The sequence below is a fragment of the Salmo salar genome, chromosome ssa03, assembly GCF_905237065.1.
Source record: "Salmo salar chromosome ssa03, Ssal_v3.1, whole genome shotgun sequence".
NCBI classification, from domain to species: Eukaryota; Metazoa; Chordata; class Actinopteri; order Salmoniformes; family Salmonidae; genus Salmo; species Salmo salar.
The window spans coordinates 58046780-58067340 of record NC_059444.1 but is presented as its reverse complement, the minus strand read 5'-3'; the positions used below and the strand labels follow the sequence as shown (position 1 = coordinate 58067340).

The window sequence follows — 20561 nt, the reverse complement described above, 5'->3', positions numbered from 1 at the left end:
CGAATGCACTGTACAGTCGTGGCCAAAAGTTTTGAGAATGACACAAATATTAATTTTCACAAAGTCTGCTGCTTCATTATCTTTAGATATTTTTGTCAGATGTTACTATGGAATACTGAAGTTGAATTACAAGCACCTCATGAGTGTCAAGGGCTTTTATTGACAATTACATGAAGTTGATGCAAAGAGTCAATATTTGGAGTGTTGACCCTTCTTTTTCAAGACCTCTGCAATCCGCCCTGGCATGCTGTCAATTAACTTCTGGGCCACATCCTGACTGATGGCAGCCCATTCTTGCATAATCAATGCTTGGAGTTTGTCAGAATTTGTGGGTTTTTGTTTGTCCACCCGCCTCTTGAGGATTGACCACAAGTTCTCAATGGGGTTAAGGTCTGGGGAGTTTCCTGGCCATGGACCCAAAATATCAATCTTTTGTTCCCTGAGCCACTTAGTTATCACTTTTGCCTTATGGCAAGGTGCTCCATCATGCTGGAAAAGGCATTGTTCATCACCAAACTGTTCCTGGATGGTTGGGAGAAGATGCTCTCAAGAGGATGTGTTGGTCCCATTCTTTATTCATGGCTGTGTTCTTAGGCAAAATTGTGAGTGAGCCCACTCCCTTGGCTGAGAAGCAACCCCACACATGAATGGTCTCAGGATGCTTTACTGTTGGCATGACACAGGACTGATGGTAGCGCTCACCTTGTCTTCTCCGGACAAGCTTTTTTCCGGATGCCCCAAACAATCGCAAAGGGGATTCATCAGAGAAAATGACTTTACCCCAGTCCTCAGCAGTCCAATCCCTGTACCTTTTGCAGAATATCAGTCTGTCCCTGATGTTTTTCCTGGAGAGAAGTGGTTTCTTTGCTGCCCTTCTTGACACCAGGCCATCCTCAAAGTCTTTGCCTCACTGTGCGTGCAGATGCACTCACACCTGCCTGCTGCCATTCCTGAGCAAGCTCTGTACTGGTGGTGCCCAGATCCCGCAGCTGAATCAACTTTAGGAGATGGTCCTGGCGCTTGCTGGACTTTCTTGGGTGCCCTGAAGCCTCCTTCACAACAATTGAACCGCTCTCCTTGAAGTTCTTGATCCGATAAATGGTTGATTTAGGTGCAATCTTATTGGAAGCAATATCCTTGCCTGTGAAGCCCTTTTTGTGCAAAGCAATGATGTCGGCACATTTTTCCTTGCTGCAAACCATGGTTGATAGAGGAAGAACAATGATTCCAAGCACCACCCTCCTTTTGAAGCTTCCAGTCTGTTATTCGAACTCAATCAGCATGACAGAGTGATCCCCAGCCTTGTCCTCGTCAACACTCACACCTGTGTTAACAAGAGAATCACTGACATGATGTCAGCTGGTCCTTTTGTGGCAGGGCTGAAATGCAGTGGAAATGTTTTTTGGGATTCAGTTCATTTGCATGGCAAAGAGGGACTTCGCAATTAATTGCAATTCATCTGATCACTCTTCATAACATTCTGGAGTATATGCAAATTGCCATCATACAAACTGAGGCAGCAGACTTTGTGAAAATTAATATTTGTGTCCTTCTCAAAACTTTTGGCCACAACTGTATGTAGGCTACCTGTTTGACAGATTCAATGTGGTTTCTCAAGGGGAGGCTGTGCAGTCTTGCCCTCTACCTGTGTCTACCTGTGTCCCTGTTTTGCCTGACACAGAGGTTATTTCTTTTGGGCTATTGCCAGTGTATATTTTGTATGATACCTTCAACATGGGATCATCAAGACCTGTAAATAAATCTACACTTAGCACTTCACCCTGCATTGTCTTCTGCTGATTTATTTCCCTTAGGAATTACAGCATCGAAATGTGTTGTAGCCAAAATAATGAAAAGGGCTGCCTGGCAGCCTAAAAAAATAGACAAGTCGTTGCATAAATACATACATAAAAGTACTTGGCTTGAGACTTGACTTGTAAAAAAGTGTGACTTGACTTGCTCTTAGAATGCACGAGTTCGATTTGACTCGAGACTCGACACGTTTTACTTGGGACTCGACTGAGGCTAAGACCTTGTGACTCTAATTAGAGGCTGGCAGGACATGACACACAATTGCGTGTAAAGACACTAATATAGCGAATATCGAGTGACTTATCAAATTGTCTGCACGGTACACAGTGAGCAAAGAAAGTTCCTATAACATTGTTCCAAATATCCGTTTTGAATGTTTCAATAAGCCTGACCAATTATTAATAGCCTAATGATGTTCCCACGCACACTATTTGATACAGCTATTGTATCTTATGGAACAGTCTGAAATGGTAGGCTGTATATTGTAAACACATACAGCAAATCACAGGATAGAATAGGTTCTATTTATTTATTTATTTATTCAACAGCTCTTTCCTCTATCTAACAGAAGTTCGCATTGATCAGATCTGTGCCTTCTAACTGCACATTTTATCTCCATATCTTCATTAAAAGACTCAATCATGAACACTCTTACTGACAGTTATTGCTGTTTCTCGTGATGTATTGTTGTCTCTACCTTCTTGCCCTTTGTGCTGTTGTCTGTGCCCAATAATGTTTGCACCATGTTTTGTTCTGCTACCATGTTGAGCTTCTACCATGTTGTGTTTCTACCATGCTGTGTTGTCATGTGTTGCTGCCTTGCTATGTTGTTGTCTTAGGTCTCTATGTAGTGTTGTCTCTCTTGTCGTGATGTGTGTTTTGTCCTATATATATATATATACGGGGCCGGGATAAAACAATATATATATATTGTTTTATCCCGGCCCCGTCTCTGCAGGAGGCCTTTTGCCTTTTGGTAGGACATCATTGTAAAGAATAATTTGTTCTTAAACTGACTTGCCTCGTTAAATAAAGGTTAAATAAATACTATATATATTTTTTTTAATTTTCTTTACATCCGTGGTAAGCTGTCAAGCCTGCAGGCCTAATTGACTCGTGCGCCAACCCTGCTGTCTCGTGGTAGCTGGCCAGATAAGTAACGCGATGAGTAAACGTGACGAAAACTTAACACAATTCTCTAATCTATCCGTTAGCCTTGATCTACCCCCTGTCTACCAGAGTTGCAGAATGAATTACATCCGCTCATTAACTTGTCACAGCATTCGCACCACTGTAGAGAAACCTCCCTAATGTACTCATGGGTCTAAAGAGCCATGGCAATAAATAGTCTACTGGATCTGTTTTTCTGCATACAGTAAAACAGTTTCTAAGAATTCCAAACCAACACCCATGAAGTCTTTCCATGACAAGTAAGACAACAATAGTCACCGGTGGAGCCACGTGCGCCTGGTATGCATCAGTGGCCATATACAGTATATACAGACCAGATGGATAATAAACTCACATGTGTGTGATTAATGAACTGCCATAATAATCACGGATATGATAAATGAAGTCGAATGACTTGCTTGGTTATATTGATGTTAAGGCTATGTCTCATGTCTCCACAGATGCAAAATGAACAGACATTTACATTTGACAATGACTGACTGCTTTATAAGTACGCCTACGCCTTAACATTTTATAGTTAGAAGTGCGCTCGACAGGCTTGCACGCACACATGATCAAGTTATTCTTCCCCTTGCTTGGTAATGCGGTATTTCAAATCACATTGCTCTCGGACACGTGTACAGCGAAGTTAAAGCTGGGATCCTTATATAGTTGCTACATACATTTTTGGACTTATAAATAAATTATATATACCCATTATTTCTTGAAGAATTTAACTTATAAATGCATCATGAGCTTAGTTCAACTATCGTACCCAAAATACAAGCGTGTTTTAAATGTCAACAAAACATGGTTAAATACAGGTTAAATAAACAAAATATGGTTAAATCTATAGGCTTGATTGTGGTATGTCCTTGCATCCATAGCTCTGTCTATGAATTTGAGAGTGGTTACATTTGTTCAGGCCCATGGCTCAGCTTTTAACAAAAACACAGGGGGTTGACCCCTTTGTTATTGTTTCAATTAAGGATTCTAGCTTTGAAAATTAATGATAGTCTACCGAACTTGGATAACCGCTTTCGGCTTACTTTCTCTTCCGCGCTATACGCAGCAGCAGCACAGCGGGTAGCTTAGGCCTCCTCATTTTGGGTTTTAAATACTTTTATCACGGGGAGTGCATTTACTAGATGCGTGGAGGTAGCCTAACTCTGCAGGTGGCAACAGCCTGAGCAGGGCGCTTGATCAAGAGTCTAGAACAGTCCCCAGCTAGCACATAACGTTCTGAGAACCATGTGGTTTTTTTTTTAGCTTGGTGAGAGCTGGTTATCCTATGGTTATTTTGCATACTACCTTCCCACAACTTTCTGGGAATGGTGCAAGATAGTTACTTAGCTTTAGCACATTCTCAGCACATTTAAGGAACCTGATTTTTTGAAATTGGTATGTCATAACATTAACAGAACATGGCTTGACATTGGAAATGTTCTCAAATAGTTCAGACAACATTAAGAAACAACGTTCTTCTGTGGAAATGTCATTACTTCAGCATAACGTTTCCTACAGGTTTCCTTATGGTTCTATTTAAAGTCAAATATATTTCCATGTGTCCTATCTGTGCTTGGAGTATAAAAAAAAATGACCCAAAATTAACTACATGTGTTATAAAAATCTTTATGAAATATTGCGTGAAACGTTTAACTCTTTATACTCCAATAGAATTCTAGAACGCTGCTGTAGATTACTGAGAACTTTCAAGATAAATCTAATTTTCTCACATTTCAAACAAACAGACATAGCTCAAAAACAAAGAATAAATGACAACTACAACTTAACTTACTGTTAAAGAGCACAACTTCTTCTTTAATATGACACCACATTCATGTCGATAGGAATAACACTCATTTTGTCTTCCATTGTGTAAAGACACTCTCTATCAAAAAACAATTAACACGCAACACAACAAAAAACTAGAGTATTCAAATTGTAATACATTTGACTAAATTACTCACTCAAAATGTAGCAAGTATAATATACTGAACAAAAATATAAACGCAACATGTAAAGTGTTGGTCTCATGTTTCATGAGCTGAAATAAAAGATCCAAGAAATTTTCCATATGCACAAAAAGCTTATTTCTCTCAAATTTGTTTGCATTCCTGTTAGTGAGCATTTCTCCTTTGCCAATATAATCCATCCACCTGACAGGTGTGGTATATCAAGAAGCTGGTTAAACAGCATGATCATTACACAGGTGCTCCTTGTGCTGGGGACAATAAAAGACCACCCTAAAATGTGTGGTTTTGTCACGCAACACAATGCCACAGATGTCTCAAATTTCCAGGGAGCGTGCAATTGGCATGCTGACTGCAGGAATGTCCAAAAGAGCTGTTGCCAGATAATTTAAGCTTCATTTCTCTACCATAAGCCACCTCCAGAGACGTTTTAGAGAATTTGGCAGTACATCCAACCTGCCTCACAACCACAGACCACGTGTAACCACGCCAGCCCAGGACCTCTACACCCTGCTTCTTTACCTGCGGGATTGTCTGAGGAGAGGGGTACTGATTAGTATTTCTGTCTATAATAAAGTCCTTTTGTGGGAAAAAACTAATTCCGATTGGCTGGACCTGGCACCCCAGTGCGCCCCTGCCCAGTCATGTTAAATCCATAGATTAGGTCCTAATTTATTTATTTCAGTTGACTGATTTCCTTCTATGAACTGTAACTCAGTCAAATCTTTGAAATTGTTGCATGCTGTGTTTATATTTTTGTTCAGTATGTACTTAAATATTATTTACATATAAATACAAAAATATCCTAAATGTGACCAGAGGACAATATTGAGAAAGTATTTAAAAACCCACACAAAGTAGGCTATTTGATTGACAATGATTATTACTTCTGTAACAATGTAAAAATGCAAACAACCATTCAGGGACTATTTAAAAATGTAGGTAACCTGTCTCAATAAAATTTAGTACAGACCAGGCTTGACACAAAATGTAGAAATAGTAGCCTACTTCGACAACAATTCAGTGAATGCAACAAGTATTAGATAGAGATAAAGAGAGAATATACAAAACATAACTGTTCAGAGACAATAAAATATTTGTAGGACAAATTCATATTTCACACTGTCACTTTATTGTTTGGATTTAGCCTACAACATATCATGGAACTTCTGGAAGCACGGCCCCATCCTGCAAAGTGGCACAGAACACGTAGAGCACCCAAAGGAGGTTTCTATACATCTCTCACTCTTTGCCCTGCGTCCACTCCGGATGCAAACCCTCTCTTGCACCCTTCAGACTTTTCAAATGAGTTACAACTCAGTCCACACACCCTCTTGGCTCCCCTCCTTCTGCCACTGTAGCCATATCACAAAGTGAATGCACAAGCTGCTTTTTGAATGCCTTCTGTGGTTTCTGGGAAGGGGCCTTTGCAGGGTCCCCCACACAATTATGATGGCAACGTTGAGCATCCCCCCAAAGCACATACTTACACCATTTTCTGCCTGTGCGTCCAAAATTTCAATAAGTCCTCAGTCAAGATGGTCAACCCCGCCCATTTTGTTGTTGTAATCCAAGACAAGCTTTGGAGAATATATAAATTCCTACTACTTTTAAAAACAACTCCAAAACACCTGCCACTGTCACTTTAGGGCCAGGCTGTGTGGTACAAGGGTGAATGGTGGGACTTGGGGTTGACACGATGCATGGAAACGTAGGCTCCACTCTCAGGTGTGCTCTCCCTCTTCCCCTCCCTCCTCCTCTCCCTCTGCTTCCTCCTCTCCCTCTGCTTTGTACTCTCCCTCTGCTTTGTCCTCTCCCTCCTCTTCCTCCACTCTCCTCTCCTTTTCCTCTCGTCCTCTACTCTCCCTCCTCCATCCTTGCTCCACATCTCTATCCCTCCAATCATCTCTAACTCCTCTTCCTCCCTGTCTTTTGCTGCTGAGCTCTGACTCTCCATATCACATCACTTCCCTCACTTTCACTGACCTAGAGGAACATGGGGTATTGTGTGTAGATTGATGAGGGAAAACACTATTTAATCAATTTTAAAATAAGGCTGTAATGCAACAAAATGTGGAAAAAGTCACTGTATCTGCACCTAGAAAACATATAACCTAAGCCCAACAGATAAAAACAAATTACTCGACTTGATTTCAGCCTAGATGTTGGAACATTGCTCCGGGGACTTGCTTTCATTCAGCCACAAGAGCATTAGTGAGGTTGGGTGCTGATGTTGGGCGATTAGGCCTGGCTCGCAGTCTGCGTTCCAATTCAACCCAAAGGTGTTTAATCTCGACAAACCATTTCTATATGGACCTCACTTAGTGCACGGGGCTTCGGCACAGTGTAGGGGGCTCCTGATTGGCGCAGCGGTCGAAGGCACTGCATCTCAACGATAGAGGCGTCACTACAGACCCTGGTTCAATTCCAGGCTGTATCACAACCGGCCATGATTGGAAGTCCCATAGGGCGGTGCACAATTGTCCCAGCGTCATCTTGGTTTGGGTTTGGCCGGGGTAGGCCATCATTGTAAATAAAAAATTGTTCTTAACTGACTTCCCTTGTCACGTCCTGACCAGCAGAGGGAGTAGTTGTTTAGTATTTTGGTCAGGACGTGGCAGAGGGATGTTTGTTTTGTATAGTGGGGGTTTTGTGTGTGTTAGAGAGGGGTGTTAGATTTATGTGTTCCTGGGTTTTGGGTGTATGTTCTAGGTTAGTTGTTCTAGGTTGTATTTCTGCATGTTGTCTATGTTTAGGTTTGGGTGCTGGACTCTCAATTGGAGGCAGGTGTTTCTCATTGCCTCTGATTGAGAGTCCTATATATGGGTAATTGTTTGGTTTAGTGTTTGTGGGAGATTGTTTCTTGTTTTGCGTGTGTGAGCCTGACAAGACTGTTTTGTTGATCATTTGGTCTTCATTTTGTTATTTTGGTGTTTTCTTGGTTTAAAATAAAATACAAGATGAGCATCCACATTCCTGCTGCGTTTTGGTCCTCCATTCCAGACGACAACCGTGACAGAATCTCCCACCACAAATGGACCAAGCAGCAGAGTAAGGAGCAAAGGGATTTTGAGATGGACTGGTGGGAGAAATGGACCTGGGAGGAAATTCTGGACGGGGCTGGACCTTGGCACCAGGCTGGGGAATACCGTCGCCCACGGGAGGAAATCGAGGCAGCCAAGGCGGAGAGGCGGAGGTACGAGGCCTTGTACGTGCCGATAAAGCACGAGAGGCATCCCCAAGATTTGTTTTTGGGGGGGCACACGGGTAGTTTGGCTGGGCCAAGGGTGTGCCCTAAGCCAGCTACCCGTGCTTATAGGAAGGATCGTATGGAGAGGAGAGCGCCGTGTTTTGCAGAAGTGCGCACGATCTCGCCCATACGCACGCACAGTCCAGTGCGAGTTATTCCGGCCCCTCGCAGATGCCGTGCTAGAGTGGGCATCCAGCCTGGTAGGAGGATGCCTGCACAGCGCGTCTGGTCGCCGGTACGCCTCCTAGGACCAGGCTAACCTACTCCCGCTCTACGCACGGCAACAATCAGGCCCCTGCACAGCCCAGTTCGCCCTGTAGTAGCATCCCGCTCGTACAGGGCTGCAAGTTCCATCCAGCCAGGACGGGTTGTGCAGGAGGTGAGTTCAAGACCGCCTGTGCGCCTTCATGGCCCAGTTTTTCCAGTTCCTGCCTCTCGTGCTGACCCGGAAGTTCGAACCCCTAGTCTGGCACGTCCAGTACCAGCACCAGGCTTCCAGTGCGTCAACCCAGTCCGACTCGTCCTGTTCCCGCTCCCCGCACTAGCCCTGAGGTGCGTGTTCCCAGGCTGATACCTCCAGTACCAGCACCACGCATCAGGCTTCCAGTGCGTCAGCCCAGTCCGACTCGTCCTGTTCCCGCTCCCCGCACTAGCCCTGAGGTGCGTGTTCCCAGGCTGATACCTCCAGTACCAGCACCACGCATCAGGCTTCCAGTGCGTCAGCCCAGTCCGACTCGTCCTGTTCCCGCTCCCCGCACTAGCCCTGAAGTGCGTGTTCCCAGGCTGATACCTCCAGTACCAGCACCACGCACCAGGCTTCCAGTGCGTCAGCCCAGCCTCGAGAGTATCCGGCAGCAGTGTGCGGTCCAGAGTATCCGGCAGCAGTGTGCGGTCCAGAGTATCCGGCAGCAGTGTGCGGTCCAGAGTATCCGGCAGCAGTGTGCGGTCCAGAGTATCCGGCAGCAGTGTGCGGTCCAGAGTATCCGGCAGCAGTGTCTAGTCCGGAACCGAGGGGGTCTGCCTGCGACCCGGGACCGAAGGGAGTCTATCAGCAACCCGGAACTGAGTAAGTCTATCGACGATCCAGAACTAAATATAAGTAACTGTTTCAAATGAGTCTGCCTACAGTGTGGAACGGAAGAGGTCTGCCTACGATCCGGAACGAGGGGAGTCTGCCTACGGCCCGAAACTGATCAAGTCTGTCTGCATTCTGGAGGACAGTAGGCCAGAGCCTGAACCACCACCTGTATAGGTGGGTTGGGGAGGGGGGGTGTAGCACAAGTGCCGTCGGTGACGGCAGCCACCCTCCCTTCCCTCCCTTTAGTTTAGGGGGATTTTTTTTTGGGGGGGTTTTGTTTAGTTATGAGTTGCATCCGGGGTCTGCACCTTTAGGGGGGGGGTACTGTCACGTCCTGACCAGCAGAGGGAGTAGTTGTTTAGTATTTTGGTCAGGACGTGGCAGAGGGATGTTTGTTTTGTATGGTGGGGGTTTTGTGTGTGTGTGTTAGAGGGGTGTTTGATTTATGTGTTCCTGGGTTTTGGGTGTATGTTCTAGGTTGTATTTCTGCATGTAGTTTAGGTTTTCTATGTTTAGGTTTGGGTGCTGGACTCTCAATTGGATGCAGGTGTTTCTCGTTGCCTCTGAGAGTCCTATATATGGGTAATTGTTTGGTTTAGTGTTTGTGGGAGATTGTTTCTTGTTTTGCGTGTGTGAGCCTGACAAGACTGTTTTGTTGATCGTTTGTTCTTCATTTTGGTGTTTTCTTGGTTTAAAATAAAATACAAGATGAGCATCCACATTCCTGCTGCGTGTTGGTCCTCCATTCCAGACGACAACCGTTACATCCCTAGTTAAATAAATAAAAAATTGGAATGCCATAACAGGACAGGGCTTTCCCCATACTGTTGCCACAAAGTTGGAAGCACAGAATAGTCTAGAATGTCATTGTATGCTGTAGAGTTAAAATGTCCCTTCACTGGAACGAAGGGGCCTAGCCTGAACCATGAAAAACAGCCCCAGAACATTATTCCTCCTCCACCAAACCTTACAGTTGGCACTATGCATTGGGGCAAGTAGCGTTCTCCTGGCATCCACCAAACTCAGATTCGTCCATCAGACTTCCAGATGGTGAAGCGTGATTGCCAGAGAACGAGTTTCCACTGCTCCGGAGTCCAATGGTGGCGAGCTTTACACCACACCAGCCGAGGCTTGGCATTGCACATGGGGATCTTAGGCTTGTGTGCGGCTGCTCAGCCATGGAAACCCATTTCATGAAGCTCCTGATATAAAGTCACTGTGTTGATGTTGCTTCCAGAAGCAGCTTGCAACTCAGTGAGTGTTGCAACCGAGGACAGGCGATTTTTTTTTTTTGTATTTTTTTTTAGATTTTTTTTACGTGCTTCAGCGCTCGGTGGTCCCATTCTGTGAGCTTGTGTGTCCTACCACTTTGTGGCTGAGCCATTGTTGCTTCTAGACGTTTCCACTTCACAATAACAGCACTTACGGTTGACCGGGGCAGCTATAGCAGTGCAGAAATTATACAAACTGACTTGTTGGAAAGGTGGCATCCTATGACGGTGCCACATTGAAAGTCACTGAGCTCTTCAGAAAAGGGCATTCTACTGCCAATGTTTGTCTATGATGATTGCATGGCTGTGTGCTCGATTTTATACACCTGGCAGCAACAGGTGTGGCTGAAATAGCCACAACTACCAATTTGAAGGGGTGTTCGCATACTTTTGTATATATAGTGTATTATTGTTAGAAAAACAAGGCCGTTCGCAGCCGCTATAGTAATTTAAAGAAAGGAAGTTGACAGCTGCTATGGGTTCTAAAGAGTTTTATGGAAGTTATTAAAACTATAAATAACCAATAATTTCCGTTCTCAGACCGTTAATGAAACCTCTCAGAAACCAGAGCAAAACGTTCTCAGAACGTCCCTGCAACCTAAAAATAAATGGGAATATTTACTGAACATTCAATTTTACCAGGCAGGAAACTTATGGGTTCGTTCCCAGAACCAATTGGAAACCACAAACGTATGTTCTCACAACTTCCAACGAACCAAATGTCCTACTGTAGCTGTGTATAATGGGAAATAAATGAGATCTTCAGGGGTAGTCGTAGAATTGGGCTAGGTGATCTTTACATGTACCCATAGCAGCACAATGTGGGGGCGTGAGGACAATGTGCACAGAGTAGAATAGAGTGGGGCGCTGTAAACAGTCTGGCAGAAATGGTGCGTATTATATGCAGGCATATCATGTTCCTTTTGATCCTGCAGAGTTTTCCTATTACAAAAACACTGGTTATAAAATGGAAATAAGTAAGGTGTTATGATACTGTCTGCAATTATTCTGGAGAGTTGTTGGACAGTTTTTGATTTTTTTTATTCTATACCACCATCACCCCATTCCCATCGCTTGCAAATGCTGCCAGAAAAGCTGAATAAAAGCTAATCGTTGTTCTTGATCATATTACGATGTTTGAAATGCAATGTTCCTCGCTTCACAATAGGTTGCATTATTCTTTTCATTGTATCAAGTGAATGTCAGTGGTCACGTCCACATTCCCTACCAGACATAAAAAGGGGAGCCCTTTGTGAGCCAGTATATAATGACACGTCCAATTAGATCCAAATTAGACACCATTTGAATGATGGATGGAACATGTGCCATGGCTTTGCGCATTTGGTTATATTAAATATTGTGCATATGTCTGCCCTATCCCTTATAGTTAAAAATGGTAGCGTTAAAATATTATTTCCCCACATTTTTCGTAGCCATTTTGGGTAGGAGTTACCATCTCCATGTGCGCAGGGGTTTTAAAAGAAAAGCTGATGTGTTCGGAGAAAAAGTGTGTCACTGGGACACGAGGCACTCCCCGGGGGTCACATGGTCCCGTTTTCAGCCCCGTGCGAGCAGGCATGCAGTGCGTCCTCGTTCCTTTCCTAGGGATGAGGGAGACTGAGAAAAACCAGACCGACTTGGGAACTGCGGTCAGACCTACACGGATAGAGCCAGTGACAGCATAGACGCTTTTCGTAATTGTTTTCGCAGGCAGTGCTCACAGAGAAGTGATTCACATTACGCTGGAACTTGGTCGATAGCAGATGCATCATTTGGTAGTTTATTAACCTTGGTTCAAAGTATTATAATGAGTATTCGAACTCAAATAGAGCTTTTATTATAAAGAGGAACACAATGATATCGTTGTAACAAAGAGGACCTTCTTTTTGCCAATAACCTAACCAGAAGGGAAATTATCCTTTCCTAAACTGTTTTCTATTTTCACCGATATCCATATGAATGTTTTGGAGCTCAGGATGGCAACAACAGCAATGGACACAAATAACAACAATACAGGTACATATTCAGGATTATTTTGTTGTGCGTGTGTAATGGGGTTATGTGTTTTACGCATATTGTTTTGGCTACCTGGCTTGTTGGCAGTCTGTTGAAGCTCTTTACATTTAGTTGTTTATCAGTCCGTAATGCGTAAATCAATGATGAGTTGTATTGTATTGATGTACACCTGTCGATTAAGTAGAGACACTTTTGTATATGGAATTTACGAGGCTGATGGAATCATCCTTGTGATGCAACACTAGATGGGGGAAAGTTCAATGGGTCTCTGTAGTTCTCCTCATGCCAAATCTCAGTCCATGACTGATGAGGCTTGAAGTAGGCCTATTCCTCATAGTGTTTATTTGGAATTCACTGATGATTGTGTGTTCTCATTACTGTAGCCTATATATTGTACCCCAACCGTTCTTCATAATTGTCATTGTCAAGATCGATTTACTGGCCTCAGTAAAAGCAAAATGAAGAAATGTTGTATTGTGGAGTTTAATAGCCTATAAGTTATCTGTACATTTCCTTAAAGAAATATTTAAAGTGCTATACATTGTTTGATGGTGTACGTGTGGTAGGTAGAACATCATGAGTTGAGACACGGTGCTCTAAAATTGTTCGGGGGGGAAGTAGGTCATGTCAGGTGGACGGACATCCCTTTGATGCAGACATCCGCGCATGTTTTTGTCAAATTCACATGGCCCGCCAAGCTAGCCATGTGCGTTTTGTTTTCATTCACTGTTCTCCACCAATCTCCGTTGGTATAGAGAGCAAGCTCATTGCATAATTTCTCGTCAGAGTCCCATGGGTGACGTAGTCTTGGATGCCATGTGTGCACTGCTATTGGATAGCTGGCGGGTGTACTTATTGCGATTCGATCAGGGCATCATTCAGTCACGTGTTAGATTGAAACGTGGGACACGGATGTTTATGTAAGGCATCATAACTTATTGTTGCTGACATAATTACACAGGCATAACCAAATACTTGCAGGGTGATTGGGACATTCCCTTTCGATATCTTAAGATGTCCAAAATAATGGGTTGACATTTATTATATTATTATTAGGGCAAGGTCTAATAAAGCATGTATAGGTTAAGTCATTTGAATATAGGTTCAGAGAAAATACATTTTCAATACATAAAATGATATTGAACAGCTACAACATAGCAAAGTGAAAACGTAGATAGATGCCAAGCTTTTCAGTTATATTCAGCAAGTATGTTGTAAATGACATTAGATTACCTAAGGAGTATATTGTGGGAATTGACTGTCTATTAGGTACCATGGATAGCGCCAGGCGGGAGGGGGACGTGAGGCTGGGGGGGTGTATTGCACAGCCAGTCAGTTTGCCTGTCTTTTTTAAAATTTTTTTAGGTTGCCAGTCTCGTTGAATAACCTGCTGTTGGAGTCGCGCACGTTGAGTATGGGCGTGACTAGAATGTATTCCAGCCAGCCTAAACTAGTGCTGCTCCTCGAGCAACACAAGTCTGCAGTCCAATCTGTTTTCATTCCATGGCTCTCCCATGCATAGCTTTCGATGTACTATTACATTACTTTCAAATACCTCACTCTGAATGTATGTTTACTCACTAAGACTAATTCAATATTCAGAGCTATATCTATTGATGTGTTTTCTTCATTTCACGTTGACTTTACAAGTGTTGGTTTAACATGGCAAGTTATTGATTTTGATACAAAAGCAATCTTAACTTCCACTCACTGATTGGTTATTTGTGGGTAATACATTATTTGGGGATAGAAAGTCAGGAGGTGGAAGACAGAGCAAAGGGAGTGAAAACATGCAGTGGAGAGAGAGGGGGGAGACTTAATACTATAGCACCAGGCAGGACAAGGAGGTGCACGTGTTGTGGTGACACCTGACCCAGTGACCCTATAAGACCTTATGTTCCATTCCACAGTGAATTATGTTTCTCCTCCAGGGCTGCCTGGCTGGCTGGATTCTGAGATTGGAATATCTCAAAAAGAACAGAACAGACAAACATTCCATCACTGTTTGTTCAATCAGGAAATTGGAATTCATCCAGTTTTAAATGCCAAGGTCACAGAACAGAAGTATAGCGTTTGGTTTTTTTAAGCACAAAACAATGATCCCATCCTTCAATAGGCCCCACCCAAACATACAGTAGGTGGGCAGCTTGCCATCAATGCAGGGAAATTAAATCATAAAGATGGTTTAAGGGCATCATCAATTAAAGCCTCAACAACACAATACAATGTCCTGCAAATGACTCCTTAAAACAACACATTATCTCCTCACAAAAACACATCATCTCCTAACATCAACACATCATCTAACAACAACACATTATCTCCTAACAACAACACAATACAGTTGATCTGGTATTAGAGCACAGGTTAATTGGAGTCAACAGGAAGTGCAGAAAGTCTTGGGCACATGCTTTGTAGGTTCGGGTTTCGTCAGGAACGCTGTGTGTGGCAAAGGGCGGGGCACACCATTTGCCATTTAAAAAGCGATTAGCCATTCCCGGTAGCCTTGTGCATGGCACCCCCCGGCGACCGGGTACGAGTTGGTGTGTGGGTGGCCAGCTGTGGTGAAACATGATCCTTGGACGGAACTTGTGAGAATTAGCCTTCAATGTGGGACAAACTGAGACCGCTGGATTAGAACAAGCAGGAGGGAGAAAGAGAATAAAAGTGAGAGAGGGAGAAGGAGAAGAGAAACAGAGTATGAGCAAGAAAGAGTACAGAGGGCAGGGGGTGTGGAGAGAGAATAACAGAGTTTCAAAGAGAGTTGGAGAGAAAGGGAAGTAGGGCAAGTAAAAGTTGCCTCCTTCCCTCCCTCCCCCAACGGCTCCCAGGGCTTCTCCAATGCCTACTCCGGCAGTGGCAGCTCCAGCTCCTCCAATGGTGATGATGGCAACTCCTCTTCCGGCTCCGGAGGGTCCCCAAGGCCTAGGGGTCGTAATGACAGCAGCATTTCTCGCTGCTCCCCCAGCAAGTCCGTGGCAAGCCTTACCAGTGAGTAGACCCCCATACCAGATCCCCAATACTTTATATGAATCCAGATTGTGCACCCCCATCTGTCACTGCTGGAACTACAGCTGCTGGAACTACAGCTTTAAGTGTTTCTCTTTATGTTTGTAACAGAATTGAATGGGATGGTGCTGCTGTGTAAAGTGTGTGGAGACGTCGCCTCAGGCTTCCACTATGGGGTCCATGCCTGTGAGGGCTGCAAGGGATTCTTCCGACGCAGTATCCAGCAGAACATCCAGTACAAAAAGTGCCTGAAGAACGAGACCTGCACCATCATGAGGATTAACCGCAACCGCTGCCAGCAGTGCCGCTTCAAAAAGTGTCTGTCCGTGGGCATGTCCCGCGATGGTAAGTACAGCTTCACATGCTAAAACATGACACATGTAGCCAGAAAAAAGGTTTAATAGTTCTAATACACTCTCATCCCTGTTAGGACTGTTGACTCCACATGTCTCTTTCTCTCTCCCCAGCTGTTCGCTTTGGCAGAATACCTAAACGTGAGAAGCAGCGCATGCTGGCAGAGATGCAGAGCACCATGAACAGCATGAACAACATGCAAAACGAGTTCCAGCTGGCCAGCCTGACTCACAACTCTCCCCCTTCTCCCACTTCCTCTTCTCCCTGCCCGGGTCTGACTGTGGCACCCCAGCCTCAGGCGCTGCCTTTTGCCCCTTCCCCCTCTCCTCCAGTACAAGCCCCTGCTTCCCTTCTGCCCCCACCATTCAACCAAAGCCCGCCACTGTTGGCCAACTCTCCACCCCTGTGCCCCAGCCCTGGGGTGGACTGCACCATAACGGCCATTGCCCGGGCGCACCGTGAGACCTTTGTTTACGCTCACGACAAGCTGGGCGATTCCGCGAGACTGCATAACGGAGAGGTGGACAACTGGGGCTCCAACTACTGTCCTGCTGGCTACCACCAGAACAACACAATCTACCACCACAACAACAACGTGGCCCTCCAGAACCATGGCTTCCAAGCCATGTCTGACAGACATCACCAGAACAACGGCAAGCAGTTCCACAACAGCAACCTGTTCGGGAGCCACCAAAGCACTGAGACTTACAGCGTCCCCCAGGGCCAGAACTTCCCATGGAAAAACCACAAGGACATTGTGCTGGTGAGTCACTGAACAGAACAGCAACATAGAAAAGATCTTGATGTCAAAGATTGTCAATAACAGTGGCAGGTAGTCATAGCATATAGGAAAATGCTGATTACGGTTCTCCTCGGTCCTCCAGGCATGTCCAATGAACATGTACCCCCAAGCCGAACCCAACAAGACCCCCCAGGAGATCTGGGAGGACTTCTCACTCAGCTTCACGCCGGCTGTGCGTGAGGTGGTGGAGTTCGCAAAGCACATTCCAGGGTTCAGTGCACTCTCCGAGAACGACCAAGTCACCCTGCTCAAGGCCGGTACCTTTGAGGTAGGCATCCGTGAAATGTGTGCAAACACAGATATGCAAAGAAACTTCATACAGTGATAAACAAAAATACTCACAGCTGTACTGTATTGAGAAGATAAAATGACTCACCACCCACTCACTTTTCCCTTGCTTCTGTTACAGGTCTTGATGGTGCGCTTTGCCTCCCTCTTCAATGTGAAGGAGCAGACTGTCACCTTCATCTCGGGTACCACCTACAGCCTGGAGGCCCTGAAGGGCATGGGCATGGGAGGCTTGCTAGACACCATGTTTGAATTCAGCGAGAAGCTCAACTCCCTGGAGCTCACGGCCGAGGAGCTGGGTCTCTTCACCGCTGTAGTGCTAGTGTCTGCAGGTAAGAACAATGAGAAGCCTTATTAATTACTTTAACAACCTATCTAAGCAGTCAGAGCTCAAGTACTGTACTTCTCCTGCCAGTAAATCACCATGACCAATGTTCCCTCTAAGCTCCCACGGGACTGCCGCGCAGAAGAAATAACAGCCCGCGCTGAGAAGCGTGAGATTGAACTTCACTCAACTTTCTAGAGTTTTCCCCCTTAGTTAACACTATCAACGTTTCCATTTACTGTGGGAATTGTGATGGAATCAAAGCAATATTAGCCATTATAAATGCAACATACCGAAACTAAACGAACTATGCAAGACTTAGTGTGCAAAATTAACTATGCAAGAGATTTTGTTGTAGGCAGAACGCATCGGAGTAGGATTCTATTGCAATGACATGCACAACTTAGCCCATACTCTACACAGACCGGTGTGGCATAACCAATCAGAGCTGCAGTAGGCCTATATGCAAATAGACCATTGCCATATATGGATCTGTGCCATTCACTTTCAACTGGACTGTGTTTACAGCATGAGCGGTCATGAGTAGATGCGCTTGTTTTGAGGTCAAAGCAAGAGCTGCATGCAGCCACGTGTGTACATTTGTTCATATCCTTTGATAGTTAAGGAGTTATTAGCCCAGTTATAGATCATATGTATTCAGCAATGGGGGAGGGATTGCTTCCTACAAGAGCACAAACCGTGTACATTTCTAGACATCTTTAAAGAGGGAGTTGGATAAAGAACTTTTTTTGTCTTAAAGGAGCAGTGTTGTATTTTGAGAGAGTTTTAAATAAGCTAAGTAGCCTATAGGCAGTAGCATCATTTGTCTGATTCTCTGTAATATTTTGTAAAGTGGTTTCATCAAACAACACAACAACATTTTCAGTCAAGCAATGCATGTAGACCTACATTGAACACCACACATTGGCTGCTACTTTAGGCTGAATGATAGAACAGCCATTTCCATGTTAAAATGTTATGGAATGCATTTTTTCCATTGTTTTTGATGGGAGGCCATTCTCGTAGGCCTACATTATGATCAAATAGCCACAGTAGCCTACTTGACCACTGTCTGACACTGTTACTTTAAGCGGATACAGCCTCAGTGTTCCCAGTAAATGCGAGCTGGAAGTTGCACAGAATTTTCACAATGTTGAACTTTGTGCTCAGCAGACCTGAAATCCACTCAGCGACGAAAAAAAATGATGGGGAACATTGACGATGACACTTGAAACTTCAAAAAATCACTCACTACTATGGGATAGTAATGGTCTGTACTAAAGTGTAAAGTAGTCTTACGGTGCTCTCTTTCTTCTCTGTCCTCTTTCAGATCGCTCAGGCATCGAGAACCTAAACTCTGTGGAGCTGCTTCAGGAGTCTCTGATCAAAGCGCTGCGTGCCCTGGTCAGCAAGAGCAACCCCTGCGACGCCTCTCGCTTCACCAAGCTGCTGCTCAAGATGCCCGACCTGCGCACACTCAACAATGTGCACTCAGAGAAGCTGCTGTCCTTCCGCATCGACGTATAAGACTGTCACCACTGATGACAAGAAAACCCATCTGGACTCGTCGCCCATCTCCACCTCACAGACAGTGGTGGTTGGGCGGCTAAGGTGCGGGGCAAGTTTGGGGAGGTGACAGGGGATCTGATTCCGCCTGCTCGCTTGCTCCCTTCAGGGACACCCGCCTCCGAGTTGACTGATGTGCGCATCAGCCAATGACATGGCCGAAAGACATTGACTGACAACTGATAGGGGTAAGGCCAATAGACCCATGGAGATTAGGGAGACAAAGCCCTCTACATAAATTATTTTTGGAGGTTGGGGTGGTCGCAGCTCAAAACTGCCCAGAACAAGTGCCCCCTCTACACCAGCTGGTCTGAGGGGGCCAGAGACCATTTGTTGGTTGAGCCGAACCAAAAGAAGCAATTGGGCTTTACTACCCCACATGTCCAGCTAGGCCTGGTTCCTTCCAAGATTCTGCTAGATGCATTTTAAAACCATCTGCTCTGTTTTATCATGACTGTAAATAATTAGTAAAATATGTGCAGTGTTGTAAACTTTATTCATACTCCAAACTGAGTTTGTACAAATTTGTAAATATCTAGCTACAAACATCAATAAGCTTAACTTGAAATGTTTGAAAAATGTGTATAATATATATATTTTTTTGTTAAGATGAAATTCTCTAGTGCTCATAGTTATAAATGTGTGGGTACAAATGTATAAAATACAAATTGAGTGTATGCGTACAAAAAATAATATCCAGAACTGTATTTCAAAAATGTTTTATGTAATGAAGACAATTATACAAAAAAAGACTGACTTGAATTCCTTTGTGTGATCTTTTTCTGTAGTACCGATCTTGTTATTCTACATCTGTCTGGGACTGGGTTGGAGAGACCTAGCTCACTTAGCTTTTAGAGGTCTGTGCTATGTAATCAGTAAGCCACAGGTCACCCTGAGGATGCTGACACAACACTAAAGTGGGAATAACAGTTCGTACTGCCCAATGAGGCTGCACATTTGCTTGGATTCGGTCTTAGTTATAGAATACATTTCAAATTTGAGTAACCCAGTCCACTTTGACCTTGTGATGAACTTATTTGAAAAGGACATGCTGACAGTAATTTTTTTATTTCACCTTTATTTAACCAGATAGGCCAGTTGAGAACAAGTTCTTATTTACAACTGCGACCTGGCCAAGATAAAGCAGTAGCCCCTTCAATAGTAACAGATGATTGCTGTACCTCAAGGTCTTGTCTATAATTCTTTCATAGAACACACTACAAGCAGGTGTAAATCTTCCCCATTCATAAAACCACTCAAAACATTTCTCATGTTCCTGTTTTGTTTCCGCATCCCATCATGACCACAACCACAAAGTACTGTATATGTTCTGCATTGTAGCCAATAGTCAAATATACTGTAGCTAACCAAAATGCAGAATTGGTGAGCGCTATCTGCAAAGTAATTGTTACCAAGTAAGGCTATGACACTAGTGCTCGGATGAAAAACATACCGAATGTAAGACAATGATTTGGTTTGCAAAAGTCAATGAGCTACAGTCCTGCAGACAAATCGTAGGTTAGAAACGGGATTATGTAATAATTATGTATGTGTAGGAACATTTCCATGGACACAAGGTTCTCATTAATGAGAGCAATTTGTAATATACTGTATATACAGCGCATTTGGAAAGTATTCAGACCCCTT

At 44.2% G+C, this 20561-nt stretch overlaps 1 protein-coding gene across 1 annotated transcript; it reads left to right on the top strand.

Moving 5' to 3' along the window:
* The first annotated feature begins 12120 nt into the window (after positions 1-12120).
* LOC106600825 (nuclear receptor subfamily 1 group D member 1) lies at positions 12121-19676 on the top strand. Its single transcript, XM_045714998.1, has 8 exons — positions 12121-12600; positions 14481-14505; positions 15335-15561; positions 15691-15924; positions 16047-16696; positions 16818-17003; positions 17145-17355; positions 18679-19676. Exons 1-8 carry the CDS (start codon positions 12510-12512, stop codon positions 18873-18875), a joined length of 1821 nt encoding a protein of 606 aa, XP_045570954.1. The 5' UTR covers positions 12121-12509; the 3' UTR covers positions 18876-19676.
* The last annotated feature ends 885 nt before the right edge of the window (positions 19677-20561 follow it).